The sequence below is a fragment of the Cryptomeria japonica genome, chromosome 3 (assembly GCF_030272615.1).
Source record: "Cryptomeria japonica chromosome 3, Sugi_1.0, whole genome shotgun sequence".
Classification (NCBI taxonomy): Eukaryota; Viridiplantae; Streptophyta; class Pinopsida; order Cupressales; family Cupressaceae; genus Cryptomeria; species Cryptomeria japonica.
The window spans coordinates 658,835,243-658,859,559 of record NC_081407.1 but is presented as its reverse complement, the minus strand read 5'-3'; the positions used below and the strand labels follow the sequence as shown (position 1 = coordinate 658,859,559).

At 35.7% G+C, this 24,317-nt stretch overlaps 1 protein-coding gene across 2 annotated transcripts; it reads right to left on the bottom strand.

Annotated features, from left to right (window-relative positions):
• Positions 1-1,191: 1,191 nt before the first annotated feature.
• On the bottom strand, positions 1,192-23,016 carry LOC131033762 (serine/arginine-rich splicing factor SR45). 2 transcript variants are annotated; one of them, XM_057965038.2, is made up of 14 exons: positions 22,862-23,016; positions 22,398-22,629; positions 16,446-16,511; positions 6,056-6,144; positions 4,142-4,188; positions 3,929-4,009; positions 3,674-3,842; positions 3,297-3,582; positions 3,076-3,141; positions 2,403-2,522; positions 1,687-1,756; positions 1,518-1,567; positions 1,348-1,435; positions 1,192-1,252 (listed from the first exon to the last, which is right to left on the bottom strand). In XM_057965038.2, the coding sequence occupies exons 2-13, from the start codon at positions 22,586-22,588 to the stop codon at positions 1,369-1,371; spliced, it is 1,302 nt and encodes a 433-aa protein (XP_057821021.2). In that variant the 5' UTR covers positions 22,589-22,629; positions 22,862-23,016; the 3' UTR covers positions 1,192-1,252; positions 1,348-1,368. The 2 variants fall into 2 exon arrangements, with proteins under 2 accessions (XP_057821021.2, XP_057821022.2); XM_057965039.2 differs by having other exon boundaries at positions 22,398-22,866.
• Between the last annotated feature and the right edge of the window lie 1,301 nt (positions 23,017-24,317).

Below are 24,317 nucleotides of genomic sequence, written 5' to 3'. Positions count from 1 at the left end.
AGAATCACATTTATTTTGCAAGAAAATTACAGGTGATCGAGCAAATTTGAAACTGTCTTAGGTCCACCCAAAAACCTTAAACATAGGTAAGGTTTTAGACAAGAGGCAAAAGAGATGCATAAGTGGGATGTTTTAGGGCATTGCAATCATCAATGGAACTATCTATCTATTAGTGACCTTCAACTATGAAATTGAGAACATTGGCAATTAAAATATCTTTGGCAATTAAAATATCTTTGGCAATTTCTGCCTATACTACTCTATATAGAGATTCTCCTCCTCAGACTGATGTGTTGCTCCCCTGCTGATATTTCATTTAGTGGGTCCCACAACACAAATAGCAAATAAAACAATGCAAACAATTTCAAGTAGTTAAAGTCCACCAAATAAACTTAACACATTGATAAACGTTTAAAACAAGACATAAAAGAGATTCATAACTGGGATAATTTTAGGGTATTGCACCTAAGATCAGCTAAAGTATTAGGAAAATGTGAAGTAAGACAAATTTCTAAAATGATGAATTTTGGAAACAAACTCAATAGTCCCATAGCACAGCACCCATGAAACTGCCTTACACTGATAGAAGTCCTAATTTCTTCTCCTCACAATGACTTGTTCAATTTTAAGCCCACAGATGAAGTTTGATGTATATAATTTTGCTGCATAGCAACACAAAGTAATGCCATTTAGAGAACTTAGTGACTCTCCTCTGCATTCCATATTCCAGAACATCGAAGCATTACCATGAGTGTGTCAACCAGGTAGATATTGAAGAAAAAGCAAGATAGACACATATGGCATCATGCTTTATTCCTTTGCCCATTGAAACTGCCAGATTCCTATCCATCATGCAAAAACTCTGGCTTGATTTCTCAACCTTTTTGAGACCGAACTGCAAGTTTAACCTGTGAACTGAAACATGCCATGTCGATCGCATGCTCTACTAACTGAAGACTTGCTTGGTTGATAAGTGGGGCCCTGAAGAAACTAACAGAAAAACAACAGTACAAACAAAACAAAGATGGCCTGATGCACAATTAATCTATGGAATCACAAGAAACACGAAAAAGTTAAGGTCCTACGACATATTTCTAAAGAATGACAACAGACAACCAAGGGAAACAAACTCAAAAGAAAATAAGAGACCTAGCCATTGCCGACAAGCAAACAATGCTTGTGCAGAGGACAAGATGTCAAGCCTACCCATTGCTCTATGCTAGCAGCTGAGTCCCCATCCAAATCAGGGAACCTGCAATAAGCAGATAGCAAATAAATCTAAGTGAGCTTCAAATGCCAAACATGAATATCAAATTATTGGGTGAAATGACTACAAGAAAATATTACCTCAATTTGATTAAATATTGGCTAATTTTTAGATGGAGAGGGGGAGCTACTGCTACTAGTATTACTAACACTTCTTCCTCTTGCAAGCCTGTACACAAATTTTGTTAGGCATTCTCACTACATAACTACTGCAAGATAGTGCAATAAATATTACATCTATTAAAACATACCTTTTAGGACTTCGACTTCTTGAAGCTTTCCTGCTTCCACGAGGTGAACGCTGTGCATCAAACATATATTTCAGGTCAGAAGAACAGGGACTTGCAATCATTTTAAAATAAGCAGGCCAAACATGATATCAAAAAAAGAAAAACACAATATCAAAGCAAAGGGGCACACCTTTCTTGGGCTCGGGGACTCCGATGATGAAGAATCAGACCTTCCTCGTCTTCGAGTGGGCCCTCGCACCCTGATAAGAAACATAACCGATTATGTGTACGCAGATAAAACAACAATACAAGCTTCCTTGAAACATTATAGACAACATACAAACAAGGAACTATAGCCTATACAATATGAGGGCATCAACACTTGCACATTATACAGGTTCCAGTTAGGAAAGATGAGACTACCAAATATCAAAAGATGTGATACAAAAAATATTCATAACATATTGCAAAGAAGTTTGTAAAAGAAGAAAAAATCATTTATTTAATCAATCTGATTACACATACAACAGTTTAGAAGAGCCACAAACTCATACATTTTGTGTCTCGACCTACCAGGGACATGATTTGATAACTAAAGCTCCCTACAACTTCTAAAGTTCCTTTTGTTTACAGACGAATGCCAGAACACTAATATTTGATTGCCTTGTTACAAGCTATATTTATTTTTTAAATCTTACGATCCTAGAATTTATTTCGAACCAATCATCTGCATTCAATTGTAGGATCAGAACAGCAAATCTGTATGAGCACTGGCCCAAATATCAATATTGATTTGGTGCATAGAGGTCACATCTGAATTATTGTAGTTTTTTATCTAAAAAAAATAAGAAAAAATATTTAGCTCAAGAACGGCCATTTACTCTATAAAAGAAAATAGATGACTACCTGTGAGGTGGAGACAATGATCTTGATTGAGATCGTATAGGCCTACGAACAGGAGACCGACTGCGACGATGAGGAGGAGACCTACGTGGAGGAGTACGACCACGTCTGGGTGGAGGTGAGCTGTAAGAACAGTATAATGTATTAACTAAAGAGTTATAATATATAATACATGATGTAGCACAAAGGCAAACAATTTAGAATTTCATCTTTCATTTGACATGAACAATCTAAATGAAAAATAAACAAAACAATATCGACCATACTTAAATAATCTATTCAATTTAAGACACCTAACAAAGAAGACAAATCGGAATTGCTTCTTGACAACATAGAGTGTCAACAAGAAAATAGAGTGAATATTTTGGAAATGCAATATGGGCTACAGATTATCGTGATAAAAGCTCACATTCCAAAACTTGGCTCATTGAAGAAAAGAGAAATGTCATGTATCACTATATTATTACATATCATTGATGAATAGACCACAACATAAATACAAAATACAATTTTTTCTATAGATTGAAGTCCGCAGCCACACTGTAAAATCTGTAGAACTAGAAGGATTCAAAAGTAGCTTTCCTTTCATATTTAAATTCAGAAAACGCACCTGCAACTACACTAGCCTTCTATTGAAATTCTAACCACAAATATCTGGCTTAGGTTAGATGTTTACCGTCGTCGAGAAATTGGTGAACGCTTGCGGCTAACTGGGCTTCCTCTAACCCTCCTAGGAGATATTCTAAAAAACCCAGTACACATTCCAAAACACTAGTTAAATACAGAATACATTAATAGAAAAAAACTAACATCTAATTGGTGAAATATTTAAAATAAATTGAAAATGCTTCAACCCTAATCAAATAGGGGAAAGAGGATATTGCTTATGAAACTAACCTAATTGGTGATCGAGAACGCCTGCGAGGTGGAGAGGACGGACGACGCCGAGGAGGAGAATCTCTTCGCCGAGGTGGAGAATCCCTTCGCCGAGGAGGAGAATCCCTCCGTCTTCGAAGTGGTGAATCAACCCGACGCCGCAAAGGCGACTCTCCTCGACGACGAGGTGGTGACTCAACACGACGGCGAGGAGGAGATTCAGCACGACGACGAGGGGGAGATTCAACACGGCGCACTATTGGAGATCGTCTGTGTGGTGGGGATGCTTTTCTTCGTAGTGGAGAAGCTGCAAAACAATGTCAATCCATGGCTCAAAAATCATGTTCTCCAAGATCACTTCATAATTGAATTATCAAGTATCCTGTACAGTAACTCACCTTCTCTCTGATGCACTAAATCATCCTTTTCTACACCAGGACCAACAGGCTCCCTTGTTCCATGTTCTCTTTTAGGAGGGGCTGTTGCAACAGCCTTTGGGGGTGTGGATGCTTTTGTACGTTGAGGAAGTGTAAAACGTGCACTAACAACATTACCATCAATCTGTCCCTGTAAATAGTAAAGAATTAACTGATTAAACTTTCTAACAAATCAATCACTATTGAATATTGGTTGTAACATAATTAACTTCTTACTCCGTCCATGTACAACAAAGCCTTTTCTGCATCAGCTCTTGCTTTAAACTCAACATATCCATATCCCTTGGGCAGCTGAACCTGCAAAATAATAATTGTGAGTGTCTTCAAAAACAAGAAACATATAATGTCATTCAAAAGCACTTCAAAAAATTGAAAACTATGTAAATAGTATGAAAACTGTTAACACACAACAAGATCAATTAATCTTACACTTCGATCCATTGACAGTTCCACATTTACTACATCGCCAAAGTTACCTGCAAATATTCAGATAACAACTATCAGTTAGCGTACATTCAAGTTAAATATCTTAGAAGTACCTTTACTTCAAATGATTAAAGAAATGATAAACAAACACCATCCATATGACCCATGGATTTTGTTCCAAGGGCAAAAGGACCCTTCAGCTTGATTCACATATCCTAAGATACTTTTTGTGCTTGATTTGACAGACAGTCTAAAAACCATCACCAAGTCCACCGCACATAGTTATTACATACACTGGATATAAATGCTTTCAAGCGTGTTTTTGTATGGAGACCATTCTAAAAGCAGAATTTTATACGGTAATTCACATTTACCATAGAATTCTTATTCAAGACAACCCACATGTACCAACCCTGACAATATAAAGGTGAACTAATTAATATTAATGCTATCACTTGTTTATTTATACACAAAATGTCTTTGAAATTGAAAAGGGAAGGGTTCTGAGAGTCCACAAGTCATAACTCATAACTGTATTGCCTCTTGTTAATAATTGCCATAATGAACAAGGAAGAAAAGCTAGCATAATAAGTGACCAAAAGGGATCAGAACTTGAGAAACACTTTATCTAAAAGACTTACAAGTTATAACGGTAACAAACGTTGACAACCCAACATAAAACCTTGTGCTTTGAATTGGTTAATTAATCAGCTTGCTACAATAAGGGGGCTAAGGTTCTCCCACCCATCCCAGGGGGCATAGTTATGAACTAATTAAGTATTCTAACAGGTAGCATTAATGAACGAACTAGGATTCCTTACTCTAGCGTATTCTAGCCCCCTACAATTCTAAAGGGCCACCACAACTAACTCCCCCTGAGATACCCTTTTGAGTACCCGGGAAGAGTTGCCCCTAAACTACCTCCCATCTTGTGGTTGAAAGGTGAACTCTGGGAAATCTCCAAGCATTTGTGAACAATGACACTAAAACAGATAGCAATGAGAAGTTTCTGCTGGCTTGCAGTGTCGAAAAACAATATAGACAAATATAGTAATGATGTGCAGATTACTTATATGTAGCACACAAAACTACCAGTACACTGACATCTTGCACAATACCACTCTTCATTTGTTATTGACAATAGTAGCTTTTTCAAGATACGAAAACCATAAGGAGTAAATTAAAGGAAAAAAGATTATCAGTTCAAGATTTCTAGGCAAATTGAAAATGCCTGAGAAGTGCAACATCCCTTAGCCATCCCCAAGCAAAAGGACTCGTCAAATCCATCACCACAGATCCAGGTACACTCAAATAGTGTATATACACTTTAAGACCATCCTTAATAATGTGTGTACTAGATTGTTTTCCTCCACACAATTTAACAATGATAAAATGGAAGACAACACAAAATGTTAATCAAATTTTCAACCGAATGCAGACATATTTAATATAACACTACCAAAATTGCACAATCTAATACTCAGCACATGAATAGAAAACTTTTAGAATATTTAAATAAAGAATATATGTCATCCTTCAATATTCAGATACAGTTCAGCTTGTGAAATTGTGTTACTAATTAATGATTATTAAAAGATCGCAAGAGAGAGTTATTTATCAAAAAATAAAACGAAAAAATCATTGAATATCCTGCTTTACAGTGTCCTAAAGCAGTGTGTTCTGTATCATATACAAATTTTATAGTTTCTCTTCATGTAATTTTGCCTGCCCTTTAACAAATTGCAACAATTTATGATAAGATAATAAGTGATGCAATTATAATTGGTATGTATATGCATTTTGCGCTGCTTGCGGGAGTCATAGGATTATAGTGTAACCAGTAAACAGATTATATAACATCATAATATAATACTTATACAATAATCTACAAACATATAAAAGTCATAAAATACTTACAGAAAATTTCCTTCAGATGACCTTCATTCACATTTCGGGTCAAATTTGCAACATGAAGAACTACTGACTCAGGGGGTGGTGGAGATTTCCTGAAATGCAACATTTGTGTATGTCAAAGACAAAGAATGTATCAAACATGTCGTTTGAGGCAAAAGAAAAACATTTAAAAACTATCAACTGCCAAGCCTGTCAAGTCCTGTGCTACAAATTAAGACATTCAGAGAGGCTTTGAAAATGAAGAACAGAGACTGCATGCATGTAATTAGAATTATAAAATACATCTTCTAAATCAGTAAACAATAATCCTATAGTCTATTCCAATTGTCTTCACATGTACTTGTTGGCAATATGCTGGATTTGGTTAAGTGTTGTCATTGATGTCAACACTGTATCCCGGTTGGAGACTATCCCAGTTAGATCTATCCCGGTTAGTCTTGGTGATCTTTTTGGTTTTGGCTGTGATTCTGATCCGGTATGATCAGACCTCTGGAATCAGTTTTGGATGCTTATTCTAATGGTTATATGCTTGTTATATTTTGGTGGTTTCATGATTTGGTTATCGCTTTTGGTATTTCCAGTTACCGGCTTTTTCTTGGCTTCACCGGCTAGCTTTTGCCTTTACCGGCTTCTAGCGTTCTCGGTTAGCTTTACCAATATGTTGTTTTGGTGACTTGGTCAGTGGATTTTGGATCCGGCTTATGGAATCGGTTTCTTTCATGTTGTTGATGCTTCTTGATCATATCCCGAGCATTTGGCAACTTTGCATTGGATGGTGTGCTATTATGGTGGTCCTATTTGGATCCAGTTAAACTTTCACTGAGGGTTTCTACCGGCACGTGAAACGTGTTGGATTTTAGTCTTAGCGGAATCCCAGACAGATATAATTGTTTGGTTACTTGATTTGGGTCCATGCTATGTAATGTAAATCATAATATTGGTCCAATGATATCATGTGATGTAATTTTTGTAATTATGGGTTTATGGGTTTACGGTTTAGCCGACCCTATCAATAAGGTTGATGATTTGTATTTATAGGTGACTTGCTCATGTAATTTAGATATTGATGGTTGGTTAAGTCTGCATTATCAAAGAAGGATTAAATGCGAATAAAGTCATATCATTCAGGTGAAGGTTGGAAAGGTTTTGTATTGCAGAGCAGACATCAATGCTTAACCGGAACTGTATCAGGCATTAGTAGATGCTACTTTCACAGTTCATTGTTTTCCAGATTGTAGTCCGATGATTTTGTAAGTCAGTGAGACTTCCCTTTGTGATAAGCAGTGCACTCTAGACTATTGGCCTTTCTGCATGTGTAGACCCCATTGTAATTATTCACAATACTACTACAAAGTATTCATCTGATTGTGGATAGGGTTTCCCACCATGGTTTTTCCCTTTCCAAGTTTTCCACGTCAAATATTGGTGTTATGTGTGTTGTGCTTTCATGTTATATTCTTCATTGGGTTTTGCTCCGACTTAAAGTTTATAATTGAATTGATTGTTGTTATTGTTAGTAAACTGATTCACCCCCCCCCCCCCTCTCTCAGTTTACTGCCGGTATCAATGCATTCCAACAATTGATATTAGAGCGAGGTCCTCTCTGCAGAAGCTTAACCGCTTGAGGAGATCAGATGGCAACTGCATCTAGTTCTACATTCAATCCTTATCAGAAGGAGAGTCCCAAATTTGATGGTACAAATTACAAGATATGGAAGGAGCGAATGAAGATTCATCTCAAATGTCTTGGAGCTAAAGTTTGGGAGATAGTGGAGAAAGGGCATATACCTCATGATCCTAATCTCGGAACACCGGCACTTGTTGATGAACAGAAGAGAGCTGAAAATGATGTGAGAGCAAAAGAAGCATTGTTGAGCGCCCTATCTGATGAAAAGCTATTGAATGTCATAGAGTTGGAAAATGCTAAGCTAATCTGTACAAAGCTTGAAACTCTTTATGAAGGCGACCAGGGTCTGAAGATTGCTAAACTTGAAGGTTTTTGAGTAAGATATGAAACTTTAAAGATGGAAGACGATGAGAAGATAAGTTCTTTTATAGATAGAGTCAATGAGATTGTCATGGGTATCAAAAATGTTGTGGCGGATCTGTTAGTGAGGATGAGATAGTGTCAAAAGTTCTAAGAGTTCTACCTCCGGTTTACAAGATGAAGGCTACTGCTATCAATGAACTCCGAACAATGTCAAGTACACCTGTGAGCAAAGATACACTACTTGGGAAATTGACTGCTTTTGAACTTGAAGAATTTGGAGATCGGAGTGCTGCTAAAACTGAGACTGCATTTAGAGCATCTACATCCGATAAACAGAAGATAGATTGGAAAGAGATGTATGCTAGAAGAATTCCTAAAGGACCATCTAGAAGTAAGTATGAAGGAAAAGTCCCTTTTAAATGTTTTTCATGCAATAAGATTGGTCATTTTGCATCTGGATGTCCTGAAAAAGCTGCTAGGAATCATGAAAGATTTATGAGAAATTATAAGCCTAATCCTGAATATCAATGCAGACCTAGATTCAGAAGGAATAAGGATAAATCATGTTATTATGTTGGTGATGATGATGGTATTTCTGATGATGATGATGAACTTGTGAGTGGATCCGGTAATGGTGCTTCATCCGGCAAAGATTGGGTCTTTATTGCTATCAAGAATGATTCTCCGGAATCTATCATTGAACCAACACATACTGAGGAAAAGGCCTTGGCTGCTAAAACTGAAGAAAATGATGAATGGGCTATAGACAGTGGTTGCTCACATCACATGACTGGTGACAAAAGAAAGTTCCTATCACTGCAAGAATTCGATGGTGGATTGGTCAGATTTGGAGACAACAAGGCATGTAGGATCAAAGGCAAAGGAACAATTTCATTGGATGGTAAGACTAATACTGATAATGTTTATTATGTTTTAGGCTTAAAGCATAATCTTTTAAGTGTAGGTCAGATGGTGGATAGAGGATTTCATTTGCAATTCAAGGATGGAAAATGCAAGATCCTTAATAAATCAAGATTGGAGATTGCTTCCGAAACTCAGACTAATAGTAATGTCTTTCATTTGAACTCCGATGAGAAGGCTTGCTTGATTGCTCAAATTGATGAAAGATGGTTATGGCATAAGAGGGTGTGTCATGTTAATTTTGATTGCGTAGTAAAGATCAGTTCAATACCGGCTGTCAGAATTTGCCCAAGATTGTTAAACCTCATAATCTAGTATGTAGAGAATGTCAAATGGGTAAGCAAGTTAGAACTTCTTTCAGAAGTGTACATGATAAATCTAATGAAATTCTTGATCTTGTTCATATTGATTTGTGTGGACCGGCAAGGACTAAAAGCTTTCAAGGTGATAGATATTTTATGTTACTTACTAATGACTATTCTAGAATGATGTGGGTGGCATTTTTGAAAGAGAAATCTGAAGCTTTTGAAAAATTCAAAATCTTTAAGGCTATGGTTGAGACTGAGACAAGACTGAAGATAAAGTGCTTAAGATCAGATCATGGCAGTGAGTTTACATCCGGTGAGTTCAACAACTTTTGTGAAAGGAATGGTATTAGGAGACAACTTTCTGCACCTAGAACCCCACAGCAGAACGGATTGGTGGAAAAAAAGAACAGAACAATTTTGGATTCTACAAGGACTATGATGACTGAAGCTAAGTTACCTGATATCTATTGGAGAGAGGTTGTCAACACCGCTGTATACACTTTCAACAGAGTACACATTAAAGGCGATACTGATTCTGATTGGGCAGGAGATGTGGATGACCGAAAGAGCACTACTGGCAGTGCATTCTTTCTTGGAAAGAAGTTGGTTTCATGGCTTAGTAAGAAACAATCATGCGCTTCATTGTCTACAGCTGAAGCAAAATATGTTGTAGCTGCTACCAACTATACTCAAATTTTATGGATGAAACGGATGTTAAAGGATATAAGGGTAAGTTATAATGAGCCTATTGTTATTCACTGTGATAATAGTATTGCTATTGATATGTCAAAGAATCCGGTATTCATTCCAAATCAAAACACATTTCTATAAGGTATAATTTCTTGAAGGAAAAGGTTGAAGCAAAGGAAGTCAGATTGGTTTATGTGCCTACTAAGGAACAGATTGCAGATATTCTAACAAAGTCATAGCCTAAAGACACTTTTGAATATCTAAGAGATTAGTTGGGGGTTACCAAACCTCCGGAAGAGACTTAGTGATGCAGAGATGCATCAATTTGGTGAGCTTATCAGACATACTTTTCTGATCCGGGTTGATGAAGATGGTGCTGCTACTCAAGGGGAGTAGTCAACTGTTTGGCTCAATATTCTTGGTTTAGTATCCGTCCTTTGTCATTGATGTCAAAGGGGGAGAAGGTATTCATGCGAAAACTACTAGATCCTTTGATGGTTTTGGAGTTTGTTGGCATTCCTTGGCACTTGGATGTTTTTCACATTCAGTGTTGCCATCAATGCCCAAGGGGGAGATTGTTGGCAATATGCTGGATTTGGTTAAGTGTTGTCATTGATGTCAACACTGTATCCCGGTTGGAGACTATCTCGGTTAGATCTATCCTGATTAGTCTTGGTGATCTTTTTGGTTTTGGCTGTGATTCTGATCCGGTATGATCAGACCTCTGGAATCAGTTTTGGATGCTTATTCTGATGGTTATATGCTTGTTATATTCTGGTGGTTTCAAGATTTGGTTATCGCTTTTGGTATTTCCAGTTACCGGCTTGTTCTTGGCTTCACCGGCTAGCTTTTGCCTTTACTGGCTTCTGGCGTTCTCGGTTAGCTTTACCAATATGTTGTTTTGGTGACTTGGTCAATGGATTTTGGATCTAGCTTATGGAATCGGTTTCTTTCATGTTGTTGATGCTTCTTGATCATATCCCGAGCATTGGCGACTTTGCATTGGATGGTGTGCTATTATGGTGGTCCTATTTGGATCCGGTTAAACTTTCACTAAGGGTTTCTACCGACAAGTGAAGCGTGTTGGAATTTGCTCTTAGCGAAATCCCTAGCAAATATAATTGTTTGGTTACTTGATTTAGGTCCATGCTATGTAATGTAAATCCTAATATTGGTCCGATGATATCCTGTGATGTAATTTTTGTAATTATGGGTTTGTGGATTTAGGGTTTAGCCGACCTTGTCAATAAGTTTGATGATCTGTATTTATAGGTGACTTGCTCATGTAATTTAGATATCAATGATTGGTTAAGTTTGCATTATCAGAGAAGAATTAAGTGCGAATAAAGTCATATCATTTAGGTGAAGGTTGGAAAGGTTTTGTATTGCAAAACAGACATTAGTGCTTAACCGGAACTGTATCAGGCATTAGTAGATGCTACTTTCACAGTTCATTGTTTTCCGGATGGTAGTCCGATGATTTTGTAAGTGAGCGAGACTTCCCTTTGTGATGAGCAGTGTGCCCTAGGTTGTTGGTCTTTCTGCATGTGCTAACCCCATTGTAATTATTCACAATACTACTACAGAGTATTCATCTGCTTGTGGGTAGGGTTTCCCACCGTGGTTTTTCCCTTTCCGGGTTTTCCACGTCAAATATTGGTGTTATGTGTGTTGTGCTTTCATGTTATATTCTTCATTGGGTTGTGCTCCAGTTTAAGGTTTATAATTGAATTGATTGTTGTTATTGTTAGTAAACTGATTCACCGCCCCTCCTCTCAGTTTACTGCCGGTATCAGTGCATTCCAACAGTACTATGTACCGCTTCTAGTAACACTTATCAGTAAACAATTTAAAGTTACGTTCAATAAAAATCTGTTTCAAAGATATGGCTTTACATAGCATCTGAGAATCAAAGTACTGAAACAAATATTCTATCCAATTAAAAAAGTCAAATGCTTAACAAAATTTCTCAGTTACCGGTTCTTGCCAAAAATGGCTGGGTCCTGGTCCTGGTCCGTGCCCGGTCCTGGTCCGAGCCTGGTTCGACCTAGGTCCCACCCGGGTCCTGCCCAGGCGGCTGGGTTCCCACACAGGACCCACAGGGAACCCAGCCGCCTGGGCAGGACCCGGGTGGGACCCAGGTCGAACCCAGGAGGACCCAGGTGAACCCAAGCCTGTGGGTTCCCAAAAACGGGGCCCACGGGTTAGAAAACAAATAAAAACAATTAAAAAACAAATTTTTTAATCTTAATATTTGTATGTTTGAACTGTGAACATATATAATTTTGATGTTTGAAGTTTGAACATATATATATATATATATAAAAAAAATTTAAAAATATCCATATATGTACGGACGAACCCGTACCCGTACCCCCAAAATTTATTTTTTTGCCGAATCCGCGAATCCATACCCAAATCCGAACCTGAATCCGAACCGGAACCGGTAACTTAGCAAAATTTCAATCATTACTAGTGAATAGAAAACATACAAGGCTGTGGAAAGGAAACCCCTTGGATTTAAGCTAAATTTTGATTGAAATGTAAAGAAACTATCAGATTAACATGAGGAGGATCTAAAGCTATGATGATGTACAACCTCATTTAAATTGCGGTCCATAATTAGCAGACTCAGTGGACATGCGTACTCAAAAAAATATTTCACGGCAAGTTCTTCCAGAATCCAGAGTTAACTCAGAGAATTTTATGGAGAATCTTTGACAATTTTCAGCAAGTCTCAAGCCTTGACTCACACTGCATGTCAAAATTACGGATAAGACTTTAAAAAAGCTTCTTCTTTTTTGCCTTTTGCCCTTTGAAAATTATGGGAATGTTGTGGCCCGTGAAGATCTGTGCTTTCCAAGGTCTTCAGTTGGGATTGGTGGCAGGGGCTCTGCCCCTCGACCCCTCCCTGTATCACAACAAGGACTGCGGCAAGAGCACTGCCCCCAAATGCCCACCAAACTTGTTTGGTATGACTTGAATCTGTATTTTGCATAAAATTTACATTTTTTTCCTAAATTTAAGTATTTTTTGAGTTGCCGAGTTTTTGCCAAGTCGGAAATTTTTGGTCTGCTGAAACCAAGTTCCAAGTTTGTAAACTATGGTCTAGTCCACTTGGGAATAGACAAATAATAAACCACAAGCAATGACCCTGAAAGGAATAAGGCTGGTAAAGAAAGGGGCAGCAAAAAATTTAGGGAGAAGGGATCTCAATACTTTTTATTAAGCAATTAAAAAGGGGACCAAAAGATTACAGGAAATACAGATGAAGAGCCAGCAGGCAATTGTGTGGTGGAAAAGTTGGACAATTTTTTATAGCCATCATTTTTCCTGCATATCAGATAGTGCTAATCTCAGTAGAATGTACCAGAAAGGAGGACATTGATTTGTAACAGCACAGAATTGGATAGAGAAACAACTTCTGCGGATAAAAAAGTGCCTTACAGTGCACCCTAGAGTGCTCTTTTGTAACTAAAATAAAGCGAGGGGGATAACTAAGGAGACAGCACCTAGGGCAGAAAGGCAAATGATAAGATTCAATTATAAAATCTGTAAATGTAATGTCTCCAAATTTTTAAAAAGTGGCTTAATTAAATTAATTGGTTAGGTTGTCCAAAAATTAGTTTTATTTCTTAAGGATCTTTAATTAATTAATATAATTATAAAATAATTTGAATAATAAATTATAAAACTATAAAATAGTCACTATCTTCTACATGCTTCTTGGAGATAATTATAAGGAAGTTCCTAGTGATGTATCAGGCATGCTTATGGATTTGATAAATGATTTATGATTTCTGGAGACGGAAACCTTCATGAGTTTGACAGAAGGGCTGGACAAAATCCTAGTTCTTCTAAAGGGGTGGATTCGTGATGGAGTCTACATCTGTGCCAAATTTGTGAAGTCTTCTTCCGAAGACAAATTTGCAGAAATAAAAGATATTGCAGATCAGAGGTAATTTGTATCTGTTTAAAAAAACAAAAAAGTTATTCTAAATATAATAGTGGCTGTTAGTTAAAATTCGGTATGACTCTTGTGGAAGCCGATTCTTCATTTGGTTCTTCATTATTGGAAATAATAAGGTAATATCTGCCGTAGGCCAATGTTGGCAATATGGTTTGATAAGATTAATATTGAAGTTTCCTCCAAATCATGAGCATTGGGTGCGTAAGTGAATATTTTAATTATTTGTGCAATTGGGAAGTTTAAAGCCTTGTCGGGAGTGATAAGGTTTCAAGCGATATAATTATTGGGCCCATTCTTTATTTGGCCAACTAATACAAAGTTTGGTAAATAATATGAAGCTGTGACTTTGAGAAGTAATAACAGGGCCGATATAATATTTCTTACCACCGCACATCTTATTGAGTCGGAGCCACCGTAAATCTGATTGAATCGGAGCCATCTACAATTTGGGCACAGTTCCTTCAGACTTAGTGGAAGAGCTTATCTTTGAACAGGGCTCCTGGTTTGGAGAAACAGTAAATAAAAGTTCGGAAGTCTGGGCATATTCAATAATAGAGTCATCCTGGGAGCATGTCTCAGTTCTTGGACGGAGTTTTATGGTAAAGTGAGTGGATGTTCATCTATCAGTAATGGAGGGAATTTAGAGTCTATATCAGGAGTTCCATATTCAGTTTGTAGCCCGAGTTTTCAATGAATATCTCTCTGGGATAACAACATTCTGCATCAATCATAGGTTACTGTACATCATTGCTATACACAGAAAGAACCCAGAAGTTGGAATTACGTTTTCAATGAATTAAATATTTAAATTAATGTCTAGCACCTCTAAACACAGACATAAACTTTGTATCAGTTTCATCCTTCATCTGGACTGCTACTACAAAAAGTGGAACCTGTTATATTTCTGCCAAGTCTTCTGTGTGCTCCTGAGAAGGTGTTAATAGCAGAGATATTGAAGTTTGTTTTCATAGTTCTATTATTTTAATTGTATGTTTGAAATGGGAACTCTGAATTTTGAAACCTAATCATATCTACTTGCAAGCACCATTGATATTTTATTTGAGAAAGATAGTATTTTAAACGAGGTTACAATGAACAATAAATTTGTAGCTAGCGAGCTCTTTGAAACTGATTGGTCAATATTCAATAAGGTTAAGCCAGGCATCATTTCTTTACTTATGTCAACAAAATTTCTTTTCACCATTTCTATACCCAAACTCTTTTTGGCTATGAAAAAAGCTATGTTACCAGTTCACCACCCCCCCCCACCCTCCTTCAACCTGCAGATTCAGGTCCAATCTAGCCCGAATATGGATCCAGTTTTGGTTTACAGGGAACCCCTTCTGGGTCCTACAAATTTTCCACCATTTTCCTCTGCTGCTGCAATGAAAACTTTAGCATTCGTGGATACTGTATTCTGTTCAGGCGAGTGTCAAGATGTTGCAAGCTTGCGAAAAACTGCTGTGGTAGACCCTGCAAAAGACAGCTACTGGAGGCAGAAGAAAGGGCATCACATCATATCAATTTTTCTTTATTTTCTTTGACTGGATTGATGCAAACTCTAATGGCTACTGTTCCTGGACCTATATTAAAACAATTGACCTAGGTCAAATAAATGTACATTGAACATTCGATTTAGAAATGTTTACTGTCTTTTTAATATTAATATTTAATAGTTTAAATATATTTAAAATATATAATTATTAATATATTTAATTTATTTTAAAATATTTAAATAACAAGAGGAATGCTATGAATATTAATATTATAAGTTAATAATTATATTCACATTAATATTTTATATCAATGTAACTTTATATTTCTTACATATATTCAATCATATTACTATATTTTCTTTTATTTATATTAATGGATATTATAATTATTAATATATATAATTTATTTTAAAATATATAAATAACAAGAGGAATACTATGAATATTAATATTTTAAGTTAATAATTATATTCACATTAATATTTTATATCAATGTAACTTTATATTTCTTACATATATTCAATCATATTACTATATTTTCTTTTATTTATATTAATGGATATTACATATTTTTTTATTTTAATATAGTTATTTATTATATAATTAATAAAGAAAAGCCTTCTATATGTAATTTTTTAATATGTTTTTGCATGGACGAACCCAAAACAAACACAGCCCCCAATTTTTTTTATCAAACCCGCAAACCTGAAACTGAACCAGTTCTAGGACTGGTAACTTAGAGAAAAAGTAGTGTTTCTGAAAAAGTTTCTTTTCACAAATTGAAAGAAAGAAAGTTTCCCCAGAATTCCAAGTTCTTTTTCATGAAAAATAATATCTCGACAACCAAAACAAAGAAATCCAAATTATTTTTTAATTTATCTTGATGTGGAAAAAGATAACATTCAAAATTCTTCATACACTACAAAAACAAAACCAAAAAAGAAACAAAATAATTTTAAGTGCCAAAACAGAAAAAAAAATACATGGTTCTAACTTTTTAAGTGAAATAATGCATAACCTGACTGGCGATGCCTTTTTAGGTGGCACTGGTGGTGTCCGGTCTCTCCTTGCTGATGATGTTGACCTGTAAAAATTTATGTTGAATGTTACCAAAGAGAATAGTCAAAGAAATGCAGGATAGTAGTCAACCACCAGTAAAAACATATGAGAAGATAAATAATCTAGATTCTAAAACATTAAAGCTACTTAAAATGTTTATAAAGCACCAACTTAATATATATGTTGAAACTGCCTATCTACTAGATCTTGTATTTGACCCTTAAACATATAGTTTGAATGAACCTCTTCACACATTCAATGCATCAAGTTTGATCTAAGAAACTGTAATGATGAAAATTGCACTCTCTGGAATGTTTTGCTTAACTCTTATAATCAGCCACGATAGGGGCAATGTGGGATTACAAGGAGGGGAAACAACATTGGGGTCCTATTCTAAGTACACCACCTCATGGTAGTAGACTGGGGAGTCCCATGAGGCCAAGGGGGTACAAGGAATACTGCCCTTGGGCTTACAAGGCAGTGACTTCCGGGACACCCTATTGTGAATACACGTCGACCCTCTATCATGGTGGATCAACACACTAAGGAGTCCAATCATAGGAAGTTGATCCATATGACAACTCTTCACTACAAGTTGATCCAGATTCCAGACCTACTTTTAAGCCAATTTCAATCTCATAGTCATGTGTTTTCAATTCTCTGTCACTGTTTCTTATCTATTCTTGTTCAGATGTCTATCTCAGCTCCAAGTGTGTTTAAAATAGGTAAATTGGAAGTTCTCTAATGACTTTTATATGAATTTCACTTGATCTTAATTTTACACACTTTACAAAAGACAATGTTAATTGATATCTTTCAGTAACATAACTTAATAAAAGTCGGCATTGATAATATAATTCATACAGCAATTTTATACAATATCCTTATACATGGTAGGAAGAGATGGAAAGGAGTTTGTCACCAAAAGGATCTTCTACCATTCATTTGAAACATAGTACACCATAAATGTTCTTTGTCAACCATTTTGATCAATGGATTCAACATACATTTCATATGTAACCAATTCAAAACCAGTCTTTACCAGCAATCTGATGGTCCACCATGGTCCGCATATCTTTTGTCAGAAAGATGTCTCTTGCTAAGCACATAAATACACTTGCAATTTTAGGTTTCCCATTGCAAACAATTTAATCTTCTCCTTAGAGTTTAGAAATGTCATGCTAACCTTGGTCTCAACCCTTTATCATTTGACTGTAATCAGAGTAACAGACCACACCCATTCCCTTCCCAAAGCCTTTCCACTGCCCACTTAATAGCCCAGTAACTAAACAGCAAGATCAGAATCTTTACCCAAAAGTTATTCCATTACCAAGGACAATAATGAATTACATGGACTTACCTCATTTGCTTGTTCAAATAGATAGAATATCTGTTCAAAGAAGATAACATGGTACCACATATCAATAGGATGCATTGGCCAAGAATAATGTACCAGTTGGAACCATAGTCTTACTTTGTGTCAATTTATTCCTTCAATATGTAGAAGTTCCATTACTGTTTTGTTTCTAAGGTTCACTCTAAAATTTTACAAGGGAAAATGGCCAAATTCATAAACAGAATAAAGGACTTGCAATGTAATAAATCAAGAAACTAACTGACCATAAAATGGGACAAGATTTATTACTATACGGGTAGGAAGCTACTCTGGAGGATTCACAAGTGTTGTAACTATATCCTGCAGTACTTAGCTTATAACACTTCTACAGTCTCCATGAATTCATCTCCTAGGCTTGGGGATCCTTTAAATGGCCCACAAAGGATCTAATTTAACTATGTTACAAAGGATCACTTGTGGATTCCAGCAAGGTGTGACAGGGCAGGCGAACATGGGAAGGATCCATACAGATCACAATAAACCCACATGAAAATCATCAATTTTTTTATTAAAATTTAAATATCTTTATTTTTTATAAGACACTTTTGAATTTAAAATAAATGCCCTGAAATGAATTCCTAACCCTCAAAGTGCAACTAAAACATTTAAAAACTAAACAAACTGATTTTACTCATTTTCATTGCACACGACAAATACAATTCTAAAAGGATGAACTTCCCCTCTTGATTGTCATTCAACCAAAAAAGTCCAAGATTGATCATTGAAACTTCCATAGCAATTGCATTGTTAATCAGTATTCCTACAAATGTGCAAGTGTCCATTAGCTACCAAGAAGACCATAGAATAATTTGTTTGAAGAGAGATAGAATTGTTTCTTTCCTGCATTTTTGTTTTGCAAACACAAAACAAACTCTCTAGCTTTCTTTTTCTTTCATTTTTCTATGAATGTATCATTATAGCTAATTTTTGTTTTTATTTGGTTTGAATTTTGAATGTGTTGCTAATAAATTTCTTGCCATAAAAACTGCAATTGCAACTAGTACTAATTCCACAAGCTAACCAAAATTTAAAACAAGTTCTCTTTCAAATTACAATGATATAATACAACTAGTTCCATGTTGTAGGGGTTACATTTCAATTTGCAAGGAGTGTGATGTCAAGTATTCAAGTTCACATAGTCAGATGAAAGCACATTTGTGTGGAATTTCTAGACTAAACATGAATTCTTGCCCTGGAAGGAATGGCATGCCTGTGCCATCTAAGCAAGTTATAGTATATATTGATGAGCAGAAGCAAACAAATGAATTAGCATGCCATAGAACAAACCATCTACTAACCAAGAGAAGATCAAAGGCAATGACACCTCCTATGCTCCCATCTAATCCCAATGTTGTGGTAGAGAGCCACCCATTTTTGGCCACTCCTCAGAACAACTCGCTACAAATAAAAGACAAAACAAACCTCAGGAAATGGCAATTCTAATGAGACTTGAGGCATTGCCGATCAACACATATCAAGAGTTATTTGTCTATGTTCCGCCAAGTTTCCGAGACACAAGAATGCAGGGATGGGGAGACGCATTTCGAGGACAACATTTTTTGAGGCTATTTTTGGGGAAGGCAGGTGATGACAAAGGGGATGGCTATATATATATAGATATATATACACACATGTACATATGTATATATGTATATACACATGTACATATGTATATATATACACACATACGTACATATATACACGTGTATATACACACACACACACATATATACACACACAGACACATATATGTACGTATGTACATATGTATATGCATATGTATATGTGTGTATATGTATATCTATATGTGTGTGTATATGTGTGTGTGTGTACATATGTAAATATCTCTACATATGTACACATGATGTAGATATCTATACATATGTACATATGATGTAGATATATGTACATATGAATATTTGAAATCATATGTATATATAACTACATGTGTACATATATCTACATGATATGTACATATGTATAGATATTTACATCATTTGTACATATATATATATATATATATATATATGCAAAGATATGTATACATATGTACATATGTAGATATCTAAACATATGTAGATATGTAGATATATATACATATGTACATGTGTAGATATATATACATATGTACATATGATTTCAAATATTCATATGATAGCCTATGTATATAAATTTGATATATTTGTGTACATATTGTTCCAACCATACACTAGTCGTTGTACTCTTAAGGTTCTGGATATATGTTCCAATAACTGTATAAATACAAATTACAAACTACATGTACTTTGTCAATTTGTTTTTGTACATATGTAGGATTTATTAAAGAAATGATTGCTTTATCTTTACTATGATTTCTATTAATTTTTGTTTATTTTAATATTTTGTTTTAAGCACTGTGGAATGTAATATAACCTGAGAATTTCTTACTGTAAGCATATTCGGAGCCTTGTTAGATTGCTTTTCTGGTACTGTAATTGTTCTTAGCATTTCCATTGTCATTATTGTAAATGTTGCCATGCAGAAAATCTATTAGTTTCTAGTCTGGGTCTGGTATACATTTAAAATTATTATTTGCAGAGTAAGGTTCACTAAAGTAACAAGTGATCCAGTACATAATTATGTTTTTCTGTTGTATTATGTAAGTACTATGATTTGGTAGAAAAATTGAAAATCGAGTAACTGAGTACCAAAATTTTTAAAATGAGCTTTTTTAAGCTGACCGTTTTTTATTCAAGCATTGGAAAAAAGGAGATGGCCAGCCATCCTCAGGACGGTCAGGGACATCTCAAAAATCCTTGATGCATACCAGCGATGGCCAGCCCTCCCCAATATATCCCCAAGTCGTCCCTGACCCGAAGACATCTTCAGTGTGGGGACACAGGCAAAAAAAACCAAAGACACATCCCCGTGTACCCTTGGTATTTATGCAAATGGGTTTTCTTTCAACATTGTTCGCTAACCATATTGGTAAGAAATGATGAGCAAAATTAATAAGGCTTCAAAAATGTACAAGGGACCATGTTATGAAAAGGTGCATGGCACCTTACTGGACAAGGACATGAAGCTAGTTGAATATTCATTGAATAGCATGAGAGATCATGGATTGCGATAGGGGTGTCCCATGGGTGGAAAGATTACTAAAAAAAATCCCTTGACCAATATCATGCCAATGTCCCCTAAAAGGCAAATGTCTTAAGCAATATTTTGAGAAGGGGTGGTGGAAAATGGCCAATTTATTGATAGCACCCGCATCACAAGCAAAAGGAAGCAGAAATGAAATGTTAAATTGAACTAGGAGGGGTATAAAAATGTTATTAAAAAATAGGTATTTAGGATATATGGTAAAAGGAAAGGATATTTTAATATAGGAATTGTGTGTTAGGAGGGAACATAAAAAAATGAATATGTAAAGGAAGAAAAGAGATTACTGGTCTTATTTAAGATTCTATTATTTGCCAAGTGAATGCCCCAGGGGTTGACTAGCAAGTTGACATTCTCGTCACTTGGTACAGAAGTTTAACCCAAGGAAATTTTGGGATTTAACTAACTAATGCACTTAATACTAAAGTCATTTCTTCTAGGCCTCATCTCTAGTGAGTAACACTTCCCAAAGCCCCTCTCTCACAGGCATGAAGTTCAGCTCAAACAGTTAAGTTCATATTCCAAGCATTCCATACACACAAAAGGATAGAAACCAGGAAAATTAGATGTCGCAAAACTGTTCCCTACAAACCCTACCCGCATAGGCATGAGAACCTTAACACTGAGTCGTATAAATACCAAACCCTGAGTCATAATTACGCAAAAACACCAAACCTCAACCCTTTTAACCAACAAACATTCCTTGAGAGATTGAGAATAATGATCTACTCTACATTCGTTATTACAGATTAACTAGCATAATGAGACTTCACACAGCCTCGTACTTAACTAACCTCAATCCTATTTACATACTAAAACTTGGGCCCCAAATCCAATAAATATGAAATATTGAACCCCATACCCTGAACCTATATGAACATTTAGACCAATGGACAATTCCATGCAGCAACATTATATAAATCAACAATATAACCCTAAACTAAATGGGTGCATGGTTCCCATCCAGAAGAGAAGCTTCAAAGGAAATTATTATTAGAGTTTCTCGTTTAAAGGATTTCAAACATTGTTCACTGCTTCCCATCCAGAAAAGAAGCTTCTACAACAACAATAATGAATTTCACAATATGTAGGAGGAAGAAAGAAGAGAGAAATAAAATTCCTGCAAACAAGCAACTAATCATGACAAACAAAACCATAAAACCTAACTATGCTAGAGCCACTAAAACTACTAACTGGCCTTGCTCTTTTTCATTCAGTCTAAAAAAGAGAAAAAAAATTGAATTTTTATAAATTAATGGGATAAAAATGGTATCCTTTCCAGGAATGCGGCTACTGGCCTTAATCTTTTTTGTTCAGTGTGGAAAAAAGAGAGAAACAACTGAATTTGATTAATTAATGGAATAGAAATGGTACCTTTTCTCGGGTGGGGGTGGGCTGCGGCTCCGGGAACTATCACTGCGAGACACAGACGACGAAGAAAACGATGCCGAACGGGACCGAGAGCGTGAGCGTGAGCCCGAGGCTGAAGAAGAAGAAGTATACGAAGAAGACCGTGATATTGAGCCCGAAGGAGTTGCAGGTCTAGGCCGCCCTGATCTCGCCATGCAGAAAGCTCCTTTTTTAAACCCTAGCTTCAACACAACCCCTACAAAAATAATGCAAAATGCACTTAAAACCCTACCAGGCAACGCAAAATCTACTTAAGCCCTGGCGACACAAAAATAATATTAATACTTAAACCCTCGCAAACAAGTGGAAAAAAAACTCGTTAATATTAACGTTATGCCGTGAAAGAGAGTCTATATCAAAAACCAGGGGAAAAACATAATAATATAATAAAAATGAAATCCGGATGAAAGCAGGGGAAAAACATTCACCTGTTGATCTTTGTCAATTGTAGATTTGGCCTTTAACTAGAGATACTTCAAGTGGCGCTAGGTTCCTTCACAGTGACAAAAGAGACTATGTGGTCGTGTTTGATTTTCAATTTTTCAGTTTTCCGTTTTTCTTTTTTCCAACTTCTTTTTGAATAGGAACTTAAATTTTATAGCAACCCTCAATGGCAAGGTTTAACTTTTCAATTTTTAAGTAGGTTTGAAATTTGTAATGAGATTTCTTGTTCATTTGAAATATTTAAATCTAAGGTTTAAGTTGTCATTATCAATTTTGATGTCTTTATTACACGTAGTCATAAAAGGTGTCCAAAACACCATTATCTTGGGTCCCAACCCATAATAGTTAGTTACCACACTTAGTTTTCAATTGCACTTGCATTAATAGTTGAATATATTATCACAAAAAAAATTCACTTATATGTTCAAATATGAACAAAAAATAGTAATAAATTATCTATATAATTAAATAAATATCAACTACCCTTATGTCTTTGAGCTACTAACAATTGATATGTTTGTTGGACCAACATACAAATACATGTTTGATCTTTTTATTGATTATAATCTCATGGATGTTAAATCGAGTCCTCTATCTAAACTATCGTTTTATACATATAGAAACAAGTTTGCAGTCATCCTCATTCAATTTTATCCCATCGAGGAGGCTACAACTTGGTTCCAAATTTTTCATTGTGAGGAGTGATCCTAAAAGGAAGCTTGCCTAAGAGAATCACAAACCAAAAATCTTAAATTAAAAATGAAAAACTTAAAAGCATTGTTGGATAAGGTCATGATTTTCAACAAATAACACGTGCAATGTAAATTCTCTAATGACTTTATCTTCAAATGAATGTTAGTTATTAGTAGGTTGGTTGCAGTCTTTGATGTAAGTTTCACTTTCTTCTTCATTTCAATATTTACCATTAATTGATTCTTTATACTTTTTATATCATGACTTCAATATTCACAACTAAAGGCTTGCACGTGATATCTTCAGTCTGGAGAGGGTAATTAATTAGATTACTTGAGTCTATATATTGTTATTTAAACATTACAAACTCAATATACCATGTCAATATCACAATAATTATTTAATATACCATGAGAATTCCTGTCCTATCAAATGACTAGGTGTAACGTTGTAAATTGTACCCCATGCAATTCCACGCTACATAAGCGACTCCACTTTAAGATGATTGGAGAATTCTCCTAACTCTTGTCTGCTCACCCACTTGGCTTGTCCTATTAACTTCCTAATTGTCCTTTCCCTGACCCAGTTGATTGTTTGACTTGGGGACTGTAGCGTGCCACAGAGAAATCCACACACCATGCTAGCACCCCATGAAAATATAGTCTAAAGGTGATCATTGGAACATTACACCTATTATTTGTAGCAGTTGTAACACCTCCTATGTGAATTGACATTGATTTACCTTCC

Excerpts from the sequence above, each read along its gene's own strand:
- LOC131033762 (XM_057965038.2), bottom strand. The coding sequence starts at position 22,588 with ATGGCGAGATCAGGGCGGCCTAGACCTGCAACTCCTTCGGGCTCAATA. Across the intron at positions 6,145-16,445 it reads AAAAAGGCATCGCCAGTCAG|GAAATCTCCACCACCCCCTG; the intron begins GTTATGCATTAT and ends GTTGCATTTCAG. Across the intron at positions 3,843-3,928 it reads CTTTGTTGTACATGGACGGA|GGACAGATTGATGGTAATGT; the intron begins GTAAGAAGTTAA and ends TACTATTTACAG.